The 17,574-nt window shown below is 47.4% G+C and overlaps 1 protein-coding gene across 1 annotated transcript; it reads left to right on the top strand.

The window, feature by feature from the left end:
* The first annotated feature begins 1,756 nt into the window (after window positions 1-1,756).
* Window positions 1,757-12,539, top strand: CCR9 (C-C motif chemokine receptor 9). The gene is made up of 3 exons (XM_077857461.1): window positions 1,757-1,881; window positions 9,090-9,134; window positions 10,266-12,539. Exons 2-3 carry the CDS (start codon window positions 9,114-9,116, stop codon window positions 11,346-11,348), a joined length of 1,104 nt encoding a protein of 367 aa, XP_077713587.1. The 5' UTR covers window positions 1,757-1,881; window positions 9,090-9,113; the 3' UTR covers window positions 11,349-12,539.
* The last annotated feature ends 5,035 nt before the right edge of the window (window positions 12,540-17,574 follow it).

Raw genomic sequence — 17,574 nt, 5'->3', positions numbered from 1 at the left:
CAGCATAGCACGTGTCTGAGGCTCCTGGAAGCGCTCCGGGGTCCCGGGCCAGCCCCCCGATGAGAAGCGAGTGCACTGCTCCCCCCCGCCCGAAAATGGCCAAAAATCAGTTCGGGGAGCATTTCTCCATTCGATTGCCCCTCTTTTTCTTTCGATAATTGCAAGGTCGAGGGAGAAGTGAAAGGCCAGAGCCCCTGGCCGGCGTACCGTTTTAGACGTGATGCTCAGCAGCTATGGGCCGAGAGCGAGGGAATTCACAGCTCCCTCCAGGCTGCTGAATCAACTGCTGCTTTCATTCTTACTGCTCCCGCTCTGTCTGTAACTTTCGTACATGGCCGTTCGTTGGCCTTTCCCACTTAGATAATGAATCCGACTGCATGTGATGCATCACCGTGCTCTGCACGAATGGACGGTGACTGGGGAGGGTCACTCTGCCGCTCTGGTGAGTCCAGGGGACGACAAATGTACCAGAAAGAGGAAACCGGCCTCCCCTAGAGTACAGCTGTGATTTCCCCCCAGAAAGATAAAAGAGAGGTCTGTATTGTAATGACAACAAGGAACTCACTTGGGTCTCTTCTCTGCTACAGGCGGCAGAGGTCATGGGCTGCGGCTTCTATTCCATGATTCTCCCTGTCAAGGCCTCTCAGTTGCCAGGCGCAGCACCTGACCCTGGGGCCCAGGGGTGGGGGTGGGGGTACAATCGTGTCACGGTCGATGGCCTTCCCATAGCCGTGGGGGCTAAAAAAACATCTGTGAACTTCATTAAGAATATAATATTTTGGGACACCTGGGTGGCTCAGTGATTGAGTTTCTGCCTTTGGCTCAGGTTGTGATCCTGGGGTCCTGGGATCGAGTCCCACACCGGGAGCCTGCTTCTCCCTCTGCCTATGTCTCTGCCTCTCTCTCTGTGTCTCTCATGAATAAATACATCTTAAAAAAATATAATATTTTGCATGTTTAGGCTTTTATAAAAATGTCATTGAAACACCTGTAATATATCAGGTGAGATGCTTTATCTGCATCCATGCATCTAATATATAGTGGTCACGCCAGAATAAGATCTGACTGTAGCTGACCCTAATTTTAAGGCATCCTTGACTCTCCAACACCCCCGGGGTTCCTAGACATGCAGCACATACATGCCCTTCTAAAGTAGCACCATTCAATAGGACTTTCAGAATCTGTGCTGTCTCCCGTGGACGCCACCAGCTTCGGGTGGCTAGCTAGCTAGCACTTGTGATGCAGTTGGTGTGACTAAGGATCTAGTTATGTTTGAATTTGAAAAGGCCCAGGTGGGCAGTAGCTACTGTATGGGGAGCATGGTTCTATGCCCTTAGGTACAGCTGTTGAGGCCAGAAAGGGTTGCATGGTGACAGACCGAGCTGGGGGGTGCTGGTCCCATACCAGCCAGACCCCCCACCCCAGGGAGACCTAACACACGCACACCCATAGCAAGCCTGGCAAAGCTGACCCCTCTCAGCAGCCTCTCTCCCCCTCTGCCTGCAAGTAGCTGTGCTGTCTAGGAAAAGACATTGTTCTTAGACTCTTGGTCTGTAGACCAGTCTTCAGAAAAGATGGTTTCCCTTAGCCCAGCAGTTCTTGGTTTTTCGCTTCTGGTTGCAAATCATCGATTCTGCTGATTGCTGGAGGTGCAGCTGGTGACTCCCCACTCCCCACCCTCCGGGGCCACCCTGCCTATGACAACACAGGCAGGGGTGGCCTGACTTCCTTTATAGTGTTTTTACCGAGGTTGCCTGCACATAACACATAGAAGCCTTGCCCCTCATCCCAGGCAGAGAGCCGGCCAGCCCTCCTCCTCCCCTCCCCTAGACGGAGCTGGTGGGGCCACCTTCTCCTGGAGTCTCTCGGCTGCCCTCCGCAGTGAGTATCACTCACCCTCCTCCTCTGCCCGGCCCAGTATCTCCTGTGCCCTCACATGTGCATTGCTTCTATGGCTTCTAAAACTCAGGCTTTTGCTCATCTGTGCAGTGGTCCTGAGCACCAGGCACTTTGCTAGGTGCCTCCAGCGAGGCAACGGTGAATCAGGTGGTGGCTTGCCCAGTCTTCTAGGATGAGTAATAAGACTCCCTCCCACCTACATATGTGAAATAAAAGTTCAAGGCAGTCCGTGATTTGTACCTTACAGGAGGGAGAAGCAGGTGCTTGGGACAGGTGACAAGAAGGTGGTCAGGACTAGGACAGTGAAGCCCCCATGAGGTCCTTGGGTCGAGAGACTGCCCCATGGAAAGGATGCTGGGCAGCACTCTCTCTGTAGCAGTGAGAATATGGAAACAAGCAAACTTTGCACCAAGAGGTGATGGTTAAGTGAACTGTAACAACAGACAAAACAGAACACCCGACAGCCCTCCAGTTACGACAGCTCCACGTTAACGGGCAAAAGTAGGCCGGGAAAGAGTGTTAACTAGAAAGCCAGATTGATAGCGGTTTGTGCGGTCCGATTCCCTTCCCATTTTTTAAAAAGATATTTATTATTCGAGACACAGAGAGGGAGAGGCAGAGACATAGGCAGAGGGAGAAGCAGGCTCCATGCAGGAGCCCGACGTGGGACTCGACCCCGGATCTCCAGGATCAGGCCCTGGACTGAAGGCAGCGCTAAACCGCTGAGCCACTGGGGCTGCCCGATTCCCTTCCCATTAAGTGTGTGTGTGTATGTGTGTGTGAGAGGCTCTGTCGCAGAGAAACCGTCTAAAAGGATGCACCTCAGAAAGTGAACAATAAATAGCCAGCCCAGGAAAGGGCTGTTTGAGCACTTTTAATTGTCTTCATCATATCGATTTGCTCTGGGGTTGTTGGTTTGCTTTTGTACATTATGAAATGTACAAAATCTCCTTTAAATTTTTTAAAGATTTTATTTGTTTATTCATGAGAGACACACACAGAGAGAGGCAGAGACACAGACGGAGGGAGAAGCAGGCTCCCGGCAGGGACCCCGATGCGGGACTTGATCCTGGGACCCAGGGATCTCGCCCTGAGCCGAAGGCAGATGCTCAACCGCTGAGCCACCCAGGGGTCCCTCAAATCTCCTTTATAATCGGAAAAAGCACAGCTCTTCTATTTTCGATGACTCCTCAGTGACTGTGGCTTTGTCCTTTCAAACACACGCACCTCTCCAGTTCTCTATCACCATGAGCCGTAGTAGCTCTGTAGCGGGTCGGCCCCGCAGGCGGGCTGTCACAGCACCCGGAGTTGGACTTGGGGGGCGGCCACCAGCCTACAGAAGCTGGAGCCCGTCTTCTCCATCCCCTGCAGAATGAGCCAAAGTCAATCTGCCATTTCAGCCCCTGACGCTGGACGCTTCTTTGTCTCCATATCTATCTGCCCCGAAGCTCCCCACCCACCCCAGGACTCCCCAATGTGGGGCAGGGGGTGAGGCCCTGACCAGGCTTGGCCCGCAGACGGCCGTGTAGACCGCTCGGAGACCCTGCTTTCAGGACGGTGAGAGAAAGCAGAGCTACCAAAAAATGCAAGAAATGATTCAATCTCAGTATAGCGAATTGGACAAAAATCAAAGCAACACCCACTTTCCTGACTCACATTAGTATCTGTCTCCAACTCACGGCTGCACGGCTGCAGTGGGCAGGGAGGCTGGGGTTGCATGATGAGGTGTTTTTGTTTTTGTTTTTTTTAAGTAAACACTACACCCATTGCGGGGGCCCCGAGATCAAGAGTTCCAGTGTTCCACTGACTTAGCCAGCCTGCTGCCCTTCCGTGATGATTCTCCTGTCGATTACTTAAAGACAATGGAAAAAAGAAAAATAATTGTTGTATAGTAATGGTTGTCAGCCTAACTTTTCTCACATGTAGGTTTTCTTTTTCTTTCTTTCTTTCTTTCTTTCTTTCTTTCTTTCTTTCTTTCTTTCTTTCTTTCTTTCTCTCTCTCTCTCTCTCTTTCTTTCTTTCTTCTTTCTTTTCTCTTCTTTCTTCTTTCTTTCTTCTGTGAATTAGCAGCTCTGCCTTCTACCACCACCCGGGCCCCTGTACACATCTCCTGCTTTCCAGTTTTCCTGCCTTTGTGCATATGTTTCCCTGCCCTCGAGCAAGGTTTTCTCCCCTCATTACATGTCCCCATCCTCTCCAGCCACAAAAAAAAAAAAAAAAAAAGTCACTACCTCAATGAGGCCTTCCTGGGTTTCCCCAGCACTGGAGTCAGGACTTCCTCCTACTAATTCCCAAAGCGACTGGTAGTATTTACCACGGTTGGTATTTGCAGTGATGATGTTTGAATGTGAGCTTCTTGAGGACATGGATCATGTCTCATACCGTGTTTAAGCCAAGCAGGTGTACCGGTGTCAAGACACTCTGAATGAGTAGCTGGGGGATGAAGAATGTTCCCTCCTTCTCACCCAGCCCTCTGCATTCTGCAAAGGGCATTGCACTTGACCCTTGCCACCAGCCCTCGCAGCAGGGTGGGCTCTTGCTTCCATTTTACAGCCAAGGAAATCTAGGCTTGGCGAGGGCATGTCACTTCTTGCTAAGGTCCCACAGGCAGGAAGGGCTGGACCAAGGGACAGATGGAGGTCCATTGTGTTTCCCCCCGCCCCGTCCATTATGCTGCAGGACACGGGCAGACTTTTTAGATGGGAACAGTCACGGCCCCGTAATGAAAGCAGCCTGAGCGTGGTGGCGAGGAGAGATTGGGGCACCCCTGAGCCCGGTGCCCGAGCGCTCCCAGCAGACACAGGGGGCCCTGCTTTCAGTATGTTTTGTTATATGTGGGTGTTTGCCTCCGACTCGGGGGCGAGAGGAAAATGAAAGCAAGCTTGGAGACTTTGCAATTGGTGCAATAAAATCTTCCAAGAGTATTCTGATAGAGGAGAGGGGAGCTGGATGGAGGGCCCTCTACAGTGTCTTTTGATGGTGGGTCTTGGGAGGAATATGTTTTGATTTCACTCTTTGGCTTCTCTCTAAATTTTCCGTGGGTCAGAAACACATGTGTAACAGCAGCAAGATAAGCCTTCATAAAAAGCCAATGCAGGATCTCAAGGTTGCAAAAAGTAGCCACAGATAATTTAATTCCTAGTCCTGGGCTGCGTTTCCAGGCCAGCAGCAGCAGGCTGAGAGTGCCTCCTGGGGAGGAGCTTTTGCAAACAGATGTATGGTATACAAAACGGAAGAGCATTGAGGCTTTAAAAAAAAAAAAAAGTGCAGTTATTTTTACTATAGTTCTTAAAATAAATTTCATGCACAAAGTAAAATATTTAAATAGTTTACAAAACCTAAAGGAAAAAAATGAAAGTCTCACTTTCCACTGGTCATAATTGTTCAATCTTCTTCCAGAAAATGTTTCAGTACTGATAAGCAGTGAAGTGTATAACTTTTACATTTTTTTTTTAAAACGATCACGCAACATAGTCTTCTACTTTGCATTTCTACCAAATCCTCCTGGTGACCTCTTTATTTCCGTGTGAGGTCTGTTTTAATTCCATTTATGGACTTCTTGTGTTTTATTGAAAAATGTATCGAAATATTACCAATTGCTGGGTATTTAGGTTGTTTCTAGTTTTTTTGTTCTGAAAAAAAAAAAAAGCTGCCTCATGCATCTCTGTATGTAGTTTTATGTTCTTTTGTGAGAATAGCAATAGTACATGTTTCCAGCAGATCGAGTGATGAGTCAGAGCTATTGTGCTTTGTAAATTTTGACAGATATAGTTTCATCCTCTGAAAAGGTTGCACAGGGCAAGGCAAGAGGGCAGGAGCGGTGCAAATATCAACCATCCTGTCACTGGCACTGGGGAAGCCTAGGAGGGCTTCACTGAGGATCAACCATCCTGTCACTGGCACTGGGGAAGCCTAGGAGGGCTTCACTGAGGACTTTTTTTTTTTTTTTTTTGCTTGCCCTTAAAGGCTGGAGAGCATGGGGACAGGTAGTTTACACTCTCTGCTAACTAGTTATAACTAACCATGACCAAAGCCATTCTTTCTTCTTTATGTGGCTTCTTTCCTTGGGAGTTTGTTTTCTTTGTTATTATCTAATTAATATTTAGTCTTTTTATGTAGGTAGAAAGGAAGCCACGGATACTAAAACTATATGAACTGTTTTTTGGCTAGTGTCTCAAAAACCAATTTCCCTGCTCCCCACGCTGTATTAGAATTACATGAGCTAAGTTGGGAAGTTCCACATTTAACTGGGCCTTATTAAAAAAAAAAAAGATTTTATTTTTTAAGCCCATAATTAAGAAGCAAAATAGAGGATGATAAAGTCAATGGGACAATATGGAATTTGGAGAGGGGATCCTCTGAGATGAGGTCAACACCCCTGCTCCCCATCAAACGTCCACCCACTAATTTCAGCTTCCATTGGCGATTTTCCAATCCCAGGATTCCTTCTGTATTTAGTGGGTGGCGCCATAAGAAGGGCTTTCTCATCTCTTTGTACATTTCTTCATTTCTTTTTTTAAAAAACAGATTTTATTTATTTATTTATGAAAGACACAGAAAGAGGTAGAGACATAGGCAGTGGAAGAAGCAGGCTCCCTGAGGGGAGCCTGATGCAGGACTCGATCCCGGGACCTGGGGATCATGACTTGAGTCAAAGGCAGACACTCAACCGCTGAGCCATCCAGGTGCCCTTCTTTATTTTCATCACTATGGACTCCTGCAGCCTCACGTAGCTGGATATGCTAGAATGATTGCCATCATTACTTAACTTAGAGCCCAAATCACCTCTGATTTGGCCAGTGAGAGCCCCAGGAGGTTGACACCTATGTCTTTTGACAAGTCCTCATGGTCCTTCAAACACCTGCTTCCTAATGAAAAAAAAAAAAAAATCAGTTCCAGGTTCATCTTGCAAATTCCCTGCCCCACTTTGGAGTTAGATATTTCTCCACAGTGCTGCTTCCTTTTGGTGGAAGAAGGTATTTAGAAACTAAGATCTGGGCACTCAGTGCTTATTCTGCTGTGTCATTGCTTTTGGGTCATCTTAGGAAACAGTGCCAGGAAATGTGTGTGTGAAGCACAAATTATCTATCATCTATCTCTCTATTATCTATTAATCATCTATCTATCTATCTATCTATCATCTATCTATCTCATCTTTAAAGGAGTTAACTTTTTAAAAATATGAGTTAACCTTGAATCCTCAATTCCAAATAAATAGCACGAGGGACTCCAAGGCATTTTTGAGAAGTGCTGGCAAGAAGGTTGCAAGGAACAGCTGTATTGTCTTCTTCCTCACCTCCTAAAGGCTAGATAAGACTGAGGAGGAAAGAAAATCACTTTTCATTAGATTTCAGTTGTTTTTCCTTTCTTCAGTTGAACCACTTTGTTGAGGTCCATGTGCAAAGATCATATTTAAAATGCGGAATATAAGTTCTGATAAGTACGTATATGCCCATAAAATCTCCACACCATCAGCCCAGTGAGCATATTTATCACCTCCAAAGGCTTCCTTGTGCACTTTTGCACCTCATCCTCCCCACCCCCACACCCTCCCTGCTGCTTCTCTCTCTTACCAGGAAATCACTGGTCTGTGTTCTCTCAGGATAGATTAGTTTGCATTTTCTACAATTTTATGTGAGTGGAGTCGCAGAGTATGTATGCCTTGGTCTGGCTTCTTTACTTCGCATAAATATTTTGAGACTCATCCGTGTTGCTGTGTGTACACGTTGTTCATCCCGATTTCATTGGGTGGCCATTCCATGGTTCACGTATCCCTTCCCGATACTTGACAGACATTTGGGTTGTTTCCAGTAACTTCTGCTACAAATAAAGCTGCTGTGAACACTCATAAAGCAGTCTTTGTGTGGACACATGCTTGCATTTTTCTTAGGTAAGTACCTAGGAGTAGGATGGTTAGATCACATGGAGAGTGGGTATGTAACTTGTTACAAACCCGACAAAATGGTTTTCCAAAGTGGTTGTACCACATGCCGGGTCCTGGAAAACACTGTACTTTCAGAAAAAGAGGTTGAGTCATGATGTTGTGTTATGGAAAGGAAACCAATAGGTTAGGGGAGGATCTATGAAGGAGAATTGTTTTCTTCTAGAAACTTGGGGTGTGGTGCTGGACATGGTTCTTTGGAATATTCTCGCTTAAAAGTATAAAAAGAAATGCCCTGCTCAGGCACGGACCCTTCCTTGAAGGGAGGTGAGCTGTGGTTCCCTGAGTTATATTGAGGTGGGTTTACAGAGATTCAAAACATCAAAACACATACGAACAATAGCAGAGATTGATCGATTGATTGATTGATTGAAGTCAGTGTGGGGATCCCTGGGTGGCGCAGCGGTTTAGCGCCTGCCTTTGGCCTGGGGAGCGATCCTGGAGACCGGGATCGAATCCCACATCGGGCTCCCGGTGCATGGAGCCTGCTTCTCCCTCTGCCTGTGTCTCTGCCTCTCTCTCTCTCTCTCTCTGTGACTATCATAAATAAATTAATTAATTTAAAAAATTGAAGTCAGCGTGGAGGCCCTTTGCATCAGGGAACCAACTATCTTTTCTTTGCTAAACAAATCCTGGGACTTCCTTTTCCTGCTGGAGTCAGGGGACAGAGAAGATAGGGCCCATTTTCCTATCCTGGGCTTGAAAATGGAGCCTGTAGGTAGGTGCTGGGGTTCTGGCCCCTCTGGGAGAGGGGCCCCGATGCTGGCAGATGTCTCCTCCTTTTGTTCCGCCCCCTGCACCCTGCCTTGCCACCTGGTTATGCAGAGGCCCTTCCCCTGCAGAGTCTGGACCCAGAGGGCTCTCAAGTCAGGCTCTGTCCTGTGATCTTCAGGAGCCCTCTCCCCCCCGGTTGATGAAATAGGGCTGGGGGCATTTACTAAACCAGAGTATGATTGAGAAGTTGAGTCAAGAGAAAATGAGCTTATGTAAAAAAGGATGTGCTGGGAAAGCATGAGGGCCCCAAAGGGCTCTCAGGGGAGAGGTTTCTCTCATTTTATGTTCACAACCAAAATTGTTTTGAAATCTAGAATATTCTGTTTGACATCAGTGTAACATGGCCTCTAACTCCTGCTTGAGATCCTTTCTTTTCGTATAAACAAACAAATTTAACATTCAATTTCCACCTTTAGGTGTGTATTACTGTTCTTTTGTAAGACACCTCTTTTTGATTTTTGCCCTCTCTTTCTAGAAGCAGGCTTGCATCTGGTCCATCATGGTGCCCACAGAATTCACAGTGAGTACAGCCATGCCCCTCAGGCTCCTCAAAACTCACTCTCATCTTGCCTGTTTTGGGGGGAGTGGGAAGAAACCCGCTTTGGAGAGGGTTTCTCGGGGTGAGATCTCTGCCCCGTATGGGCAGTCGATTCCAGCACAGAGGGCTTTACAAACATGAGAGACCAGAAGAGCTTTGGGGTATGTGGTGAAGCAAGAGGAAACTGCTAGTTTAGATCTTATTAACAGTAAGTGTTTTTTAAAATGATTTTATGTGTCTGTTCTGAAATCGAGACAAACAAGGGTAAAGGTCAATCCATAATTCATTTTGAAAAAAAAAAAAAAAAACCTTGGTAATCCCATCAGTAGTGCTTCTTGCATAACATGCCAGAGGCTTTACGAAAACCACATAATGGTATAGAGGCGTTCAACCGGTACAGCTGCACAGGGCCCTGGTCCTTAGAGGGGCCACCTGCTTAATTTAATGCTCTGCTGTCTTGAAATTCTTAACACATTTTGAACAAGGGATCCTGAAAACTATGTAGCCTGCCCCAGTGCTTGTGCATGCACATGCACGTTGAGAGGGTATGAATGTGTGTGTGCGTGTGTGCGTGCGTGTATGTGTGTTGGTGCTTCATGAGCAGAGGATACACAGCTTTCAGATGACCCAGAGAAATCTGGACCCAGAAAAGTTTAGGAGCCTCTGAGGACCTTTCTGAGAGTGTGGAATAAAGAGGAGAAATTAGAATCATTCAGAGTTTGATAAAAGTCTTGCCCATCATCGGTCCCAAAGGGGTCCTACCCCATCTGAGCGCTTGTTACATGTCCTGTAAATGTTCCTTTGCCTCTGTGTGCCCTCCACTAGGAGGTGGGTTCCACAAGAGTGGGAACCACGTCTGACTTATCCGTGCATTTTTAGCACAAACACAGTACCTGACGTAGCCTATGTGTGCAAGAAAGATTCTTTGAATACAAGTATCTATCGTGTGATCCAAGCAGATACTCTCAGAAATTCCTACTTTCCATGCATACATTTCTCTGTCTTGTCATAGACTTTTGGGGTGGGGGAGGGTCACGTGGTCCATGCCTCTGCCATCCTGCAATCCTCCAAAGGATAGTCCTTGACCTAATGGTATCTGGTGTCTCCTTGCAGAACCTCATCTCTAACATATCTGATGACTACAGCTACCACTCCACGTCTCCCGTGGATGACTACATGAACTTCCCTGATTTATTCTGTCAGAAAGGCCACGTCCGGCAGTTCGCGAGCCACTTCCTCCCACCCTTGTACTGGCTTGTGTTCATCGTGGGCACCTTGGGCAACAGTCTGGTCATCCTCGTCTACTGCTACTGCACCAGAGTCAAGACCATGACTGACATGTTCCTTTTGAATTTGGCAATTGCCGACCTTCTTTTTCTCTTCACGCTTCCCTTCTGGGCCATCGCTGCCGCCGACCAGTGGAAGTTCCAGACCCCCCTGTGCAAAGTGGTCAACAGTATGTACAAGATGAATTTCTACAGCTGTGTGCTGCTGATCATGTGCATCAGTGTGGACAGGTACATTGCCATTGCTCAGGCCACGAAAGCACAGACCTGGAGGCAGAAGAGACTTGTGTACAGCAAAATGGTTTGCTTCACTGTCTGGGTGGTGGCAGCCACACTCTGCATCCCGGAACTCCTGTACAGTCAACTCAAGGAGGAATCTGACATCACCATCTGCACCATGGTTTACCCTAGTGACCAGAACAGCAAAGTCAAGTCGGTTGTCCTGACCCTGAAGGTCATCCTGGGCTTCTTCCTCCCTTTTGTGGTCATGGCTTGCTGCTACACCATCATCATTTACACTCTGTTGCAAGCCAGGAAGTCATCCAAGCACAAGGCCCTGAAGGTGACCATCACTGTCCTTACCGTCTTTGTCCTATCTCAGTTCCCCTACAACTGCATTCTGTTGGTGCAGACCATCGATGCCTACACTGTGTTCCTCTCCAACTGTGCCATTTCCACCAACGTTGACATCTGCTTCCAGGTCACTCAAACCATCGCCTTCTTCCACAGTTGTCTGAACCCCGTTCTCTATGTCTTTGTGGGTGAGAGATTCCGCCGGGATCTCGTGAAGACCCTGAAGAGCTTGGGTTGCATCAGCCAGGAGCAGTGGGTCTCATTCACAAGGAGAGAGGGGAGCGTGAAGCTGTCATCTATGTTGCTGGAGACAACCTCGGGAGCTCTCTCCTACTGAAGGGTCTTTGCTCCGACATGGACGGGCCTTTCAGAAGTCACGAGAAATACAGCTATGGCATCTGCACCGATGCTACCAGAGGGAAACCAATGAAGAAGTAAAAAGAAGTGGGGGAAAAAGAAAAAGCCAGAAAGGAATGAATTTGGACAATTACTTCATTTAGAATTTCCAAGCCAGAGTTTTCCAAATTGACTGGCTGTCCCACGAGACTGTTGATTGGTCTTGGCTGCAATGGCTGCAATTTTCAAAGGAGGACCAACACACGGTCCTGTGGACCACACTGGCTTTGCCACTTGCTTTAGCATTAATGCAGCTGACCTCTAGAGGAGGCATTTGACATCCCCAGGGTGCTATGAATTGCTGTAGCTTCAGTTCTGATGCCACGCCTTCCAAAAGGGGATGCAGAAGCATTGGCCACTGCCACCAAAAAGTCCACAAAGCCACAAGGTTTCATGAAAACTTCCAGTTTGGGGGAATTTCTACCCCTGGCTTTGGGGCCTGGTGCCCATCCCAAGTTTTAGAGATTCTTTTTTTTTTTTTTTTTTTTTTTTTAGAAATTCTTGATCTAGAATCTTTTTAAAAAAAAAAACTTCAGATTTTCTCCTCTGGTCTCCTTGATCTGTTCTGGGCCAGTGAGGAACCTTGTGACTCTTCTGAAACTTTCTGCATGACTGGTCAGTGAGCCCCTGGATAGTATAGATGACTATACCAGCATGTCATCCCGATTCTCCACGCTTCTTGTGTCCATTTCTGTGCCCTGCCAGAGCTTCCACAGCTGGCTGCAGCTTTGACCTGCACAAGGACTCCGCTTGTCCACTCATGCTGCAGGCGTTGTCAGCCCGTGTAGGGATTCTGAGAGTCCTAGTTGGTAGAACTGTCCCTGGCTCTGTCATGGGCTCACTCTGCCGAGTGGCTTTTGTGATGGTCTCCTTCGTCTGCTCCCTATAAAAAGGATTGTTTCATTGACCCTCTTGCTTCTGAGCTTGCTGGAGGGGATTTGGCTCCATGCTTCTCCTTTTCTTACTGTAGAGTGCTAGCATGTTCAAAGGCTTCCAATTTAGAGATTAGGCTAAAAAAGTGCTTTTTGATGACTGTGTAAAATACCCATTATTTGTCACTTTCTTCATCGTCTTTGTATTTTACAAGTGTCCAATTAAAGATCCAATAGTCGCATTAGAGTGTGAAGAGTAAGACTGGAATAAGGAAATAAAAATCTTCAAATACCTTAAAGCCATCTTGACTGCCCATTGTTTTTTGGTTTTAGATTTTATTTAAATTCAAGTTAGTTAGAGGTATCTGGGCACCTTAGTCAGTTAAGCATCCAACTTTTGATTCTGGCTCAGGTAGTGATCTCAGGGTCATGAGACTGAGCCCCACATGGGGCTCCCTGCTTGGCAAGGAGTCCGCTTGAGATTCTCTTTCTCCCTCTCCCTCTGCACCCTCCATAAATAAATAAATAAATAAATAAATAAATAAATAAATAAATAAATATTAAAAAAAAACCTCAGGTTAGTTAACATAGTGTACTATTAGTTTCTGGGGTAGAATCCAGATATTTATCAGTTGCATACAATACCCAGTGTTCATCACAACAAATGCTCTCCTCAATGCCCATCACCTAGGTACCCCACCCCATCTCCCCTTGGCTGCCTGGTTTTTATCTCTCCTCTGGTCAAGCTTATTTCTCAGGTTTGTCCCAACTAGTCCAGTGGAATTTCCAAGACAGGGCTGGGGGCAGGGCAGTGATTCGAGCAGTACACAGACCCCCCAGCTTTGCCACTTGCTCTAGAGGAGGCATCTGATTTTCTCAGTGTGCTGTGAATTACCATGGTTTCAGTCCCAAGACTGTGGCTTCCAAAAGGGGCCCAGAAGCAGTGGACTTGGCCACATGATCCTCCTCCTCCCTGTCCACGTCTAATGTACATATTAGTGAACAATAAGGGAGCACGAGATGAGCAGTGATACAAAGGCTTTGCTAACTCATCCTGTGTGTGGGCAGGTGGGGATGAACCAGCATCGGTCTGGGACCAGCACAGCAACATGGGCCCCAGTGCAACAAACACCACTTACAGCTGAGGGGAGGTGAGGTCCCTAAGGGCAGTGTATGGACACAGCCATTGCTTGGCTACCATTTCCAGGAGACCCTGGGTGGCTTTTAAGGAACTTGGGAGAGTAAGTAACAAGCTTGGGCCAAATCTAAATAACATTGTGCAGTTAGGTGAAACGAACATGACTGAGTTTGGCTCTTTTGATACTGTGCTTCTGATACTGTGTGTCATGGGGACCCCGTGGAGCTGAGGAAGTGGGGAGGGATGGAGGAAGAAGGGGGTGAGCCACCATTGTGCTTGCTGGGTCTACACTTGGTCTAGAGTTACTTAAGACACACCGTAATGGAGGGACGCCTGGGTGGCTTAGTGGTTGAGCGTTTGCCTTTGGCTCAGGGTTGATCACGGGGTGCTGGGACCGAGTCCAGCATCAGGTTGCCCACAGGGAGCCTGCTTCTCCCTCTGTCTGTGTCTCTACCTGTCTCTCTGTGTCTCTCATAAATAAATAAATACCTTAAAAAAAAAGATACACACACACACACACACACACACACACAAAAAAAAAAAGATACACTGTGATGGAGATTTAGTAGGAGTTGAGAGGTAATGTACTTTTGATCAATGCATGTTAGTTGGAAGAAACAAAATGGAACACCAGGGACTCCACCTTTCCTCCCTTTAGGATTTGTAAGAAGGGGGATGAGGGATGCCCTGAGAATGACAAAGCCTGGATCATACCCGATGAGCAATACTCATGCCTAGTTCCAACGGCTTCCATTGGGATATGACTGTCACTACCGCACTGTCCCAGACCTAACACAGCTCCAACATTGGATTAGATAGACTGCAATTGAATTATATGATAAAGATTTTAAGTATGTTTTATGGCAAATTGCCTTACTTTTTAAATGATTGCATACATAGGACCATTTCACATTCAAACGAATCTAGGTTTTGGTAGCAGATTTATCCTAAGATAAAAGTGTTGGAAGAACCAACATGGGGAAACCCATGAGGAGCTGTGACTCACTCAACATTTCTAGGAAATATGCTGTGTTGAGTACTTTTTGAAATACAGATAAAAGGGTTATCATATCTAATTACATTTTACTAGAATTCCATAAATGAGAAAAATCAAGACACAGAATGAAATATGATGTGTTTTCATTATCAAAAAAAGAGATCGTCTTTTTTGACCAAAATTTTTTCAAAAACTGATTTTAAGTCAACACATCACAACATGTACACTCAAGTGGAGTTGTTTTGAAGTAGTCAGTTTGGATGGCTGGGGATTTGTTCTTTGGGGGCTGTCTTTCAGGACAGCAAAGCATTCATTCATTCAGCAAACATTTGTGTACGTACTATGAGCCGGACCATCTCTAACTCTTTGAGGCTGTAACAGGTTTACAATAATCCTTTCTCTAAGATGTTTATGTTCTGACAATATGGAAAAGCCAAGCGCCATGTGGACTCAGGTATGGAGGGTGGTATGGAAGCCTCTGTCAGGTGATATCCCTTGGCTGAAAAGCATGAGGAGGCCTTTGTATGGCTTAAAGATGGGTATGGAGATAGTTCCCGGCACAAAATGCACATGATAGCCTCTTTGGGTGAACCTCTGAACAAGCATCTTTGGGTGAGTTTCTGACCTGGGGTATGTGCCAAACACCCTCACTCCACACGTAATGCCTTCTATGGAGTAGATACACTACAGTGAACAAATAAACTTGTTAAAATTTAAAACTGGTCATTTCTCAAGTGTGTATTTCCCATATCAGAACTCAGCTGCCACAAAACAAATCAAAGCAAAGCAAAGAAAAACAAAACAAAACAAAACAAAACAAAACAAAACAAACCCAGAAGACTGGCAGCCTGGAGTCATGAGATGGTGTGTGCTGAGGGTAATAATGGTGTCCTGTGACCTATGGGCTGCCTGAGAAGAACCTGTGGTCGAGGGAGGGCTGGCTAGAGCAGGGCAGACACAGTACCTTCCCCTGGCCTGGAGAGTAGCTCAGGTTGCTGCCTGTTGGCTCCTGTGAGAGAGGTGTGTGGTCATAACGTCTTCCCTTTGGCCATAGCAGTCATTGCAAATAGTCCTGCATGAGGAAGCAACCAGCCCCACTGATCTGGTGGCCCTTCGCTGGAGGCCATCACTGCTGTCGTGTGGTGGTGATGGGAAATAGGTCCATGATGGGTTTTAGTACCCAGTGAAGGCTGTCATGAAGCATGACACCTCTGGACACCGACTTCCTACTCCAAACAAATGAAAATCTGTCACACATGTCCAGACGGGTCTTTTGTGTTTGTAATCTTTGAGCGGTAGTTTGATTTCCCAACTCTGATTTGGCCTTATAAGTTGAAGCTTCCTATGGGGTCCAGGTCCAGGTGAGCAAAGCATCCCCAGCCTCCCCCTACCCCTGGTTTTGGTGTTCAGAGGTGTTTGTTCCGCACTGGAGTGGACCTCTCTCCACTGGAGCTGCTCCTCCTTCTCCTACACTCTGGTCAGTGCTCTGCGCTCTACACAGCTTGGAAAAAGGGGAGGTAATACAGCCTCTAGCACCCTCACCTTCCACATTTTAGATGCTCAAAAGAAATCTCCTTCTTTATTTGACAAACCGTTTACTGTGCATGATCAGTGAGTACCGGGCTGTAAAGTGTGGTCATCATCACAACCAAGATGCCACGGTACTTCTGCAGGGCAGTCTCTTTCTCCCCCGTCCCGTCTGCCCCTCTTTTTGCAGTTCAGGTCTGTGCCTGCATCCTCCTGGGAGCGGGAGTTTTTCTCTAATCATTTCTATTTTGTTGGTACAGATACCCCAACAGAGAATGTCCCACTCAATATCTTCCTTTGGCTTTTTTTTTTTTAAGATTTTATTTATTTATTCACGAGACACACACACACACACACACAGAGAGAGAGAGAGAGAGAGAGAGGCAGAGACACAGGCAGAGGGAGAAGCAGGCTCCATGCAGGGAGCCCGATGTGGGACTCGATCCTGGGACCCCAGGATCAGGCCCTGGGCTGAAGGCAGCACTAAACCGCTGGGCCACTGGGGTTGTCCTGGCTTTTTCTATCATAAAAACCTACAAAAGACAGGCAAATGTGTCTCTCCAACATTTGACTCTATGAGTTCCCTCCGCTCTCAACATACTTCTTTGTCACACTCAATCCTGGTACCACAGGCTAAGTGAGAAATCTCTGTGGTCAGATGGAGGTGCACCGACTGGATTTCCCCTCCAGAACGAGCTTGTAGGCATTGTGGGCAGCACACAATCTCCAGCTGCCAGTTCCTCTAGGGTCCGCCTGTACTGCAGGTAGCAGCCCGGGCCAGAGCCATGTCACCCAAGGCCACTGCATCCAGTGCCCAAGAAGTGGGGGATGGAGGCCATCTGGTAGGTGGCATCAGCTGCAGTGCTCCCTGCCAGGCTGGCCACGCTTCGCCCAGCTTGCTTCACAGAGTCTCCCTCTGCTCGATCCTGCTTCCTCCCACTTCCCTTCATGAGTGTCGATCCCTGATAAACATCCTGCACCCCAAACTCAGCTCAGTGTCTGCTTTGAGAGAAGTCAGCCTGTGACTATCTTTCCACCAGGGGTTGCCAATTCTAAGAGCCCATTTAAGACCAGACGGGTACAGAGCACCAGGTGTCCACGAGCCACATACTGTGGTGAGCATCTTCCCAGAACACATCTCAGAAGGCTGGGGAGCCCGGGCTGTGTCCGATCTTAATTCACGGGCGGAGATCTTGGGCACTGACGGCAGGTCAGGGCCTTGGTGTGCAGGACAGACAGCCTCCCTGCCAAGACCTTTCAGCCACCGTGTCCGGCTAGTTTACTCCATGCCAGGTGGGTACTGGGATCAACCCCGTTTTACAGACAGAGGGGCTGAGCCTCATGTTAAGTCACCCAAGGTCATGCAGTTAGTAAGGCTGGTGCACAGACAGGGTATGCCGGGCCCTACAGCCTTGGCTTCTGCCTGTGATGCTATCCCGCCTGGCCTGCCATGGTCAGACAAACCAGCCATTGCTTTGGAGAGCTGACCAACGATTTGCCAAATACCAGGCTGAGTAGCAGGGGATGCAAGGACAGATGGACAGACATCACTGCATGCAAGCTCTAAACGATGCCGTGTGACAGCCTGGGCTTTGCTGACACCTCCTTCAAAGGTGGGCTGGGAGGGTGAGCC

The sequence above is a fragment of the Canis aureus genome, chromosome 19 (assembly GCF_053574225.1).
Source record: "Canis aureus isolate CA01 chromosome 19, VMU_Caureus_v.1.0, whole genome shotgun sequence".
Taxonomy (NCBI): Eukaryota; Metazoa; Chordata; class Mammalia; order Carnivora; family Canidae; genus Canis; species Canis aureus.
The sequence above is the reverse complement of the archived record's forward strand: the minus strand, read 5'-3'. Positions and strand labels throughout refer to the sequence as shown.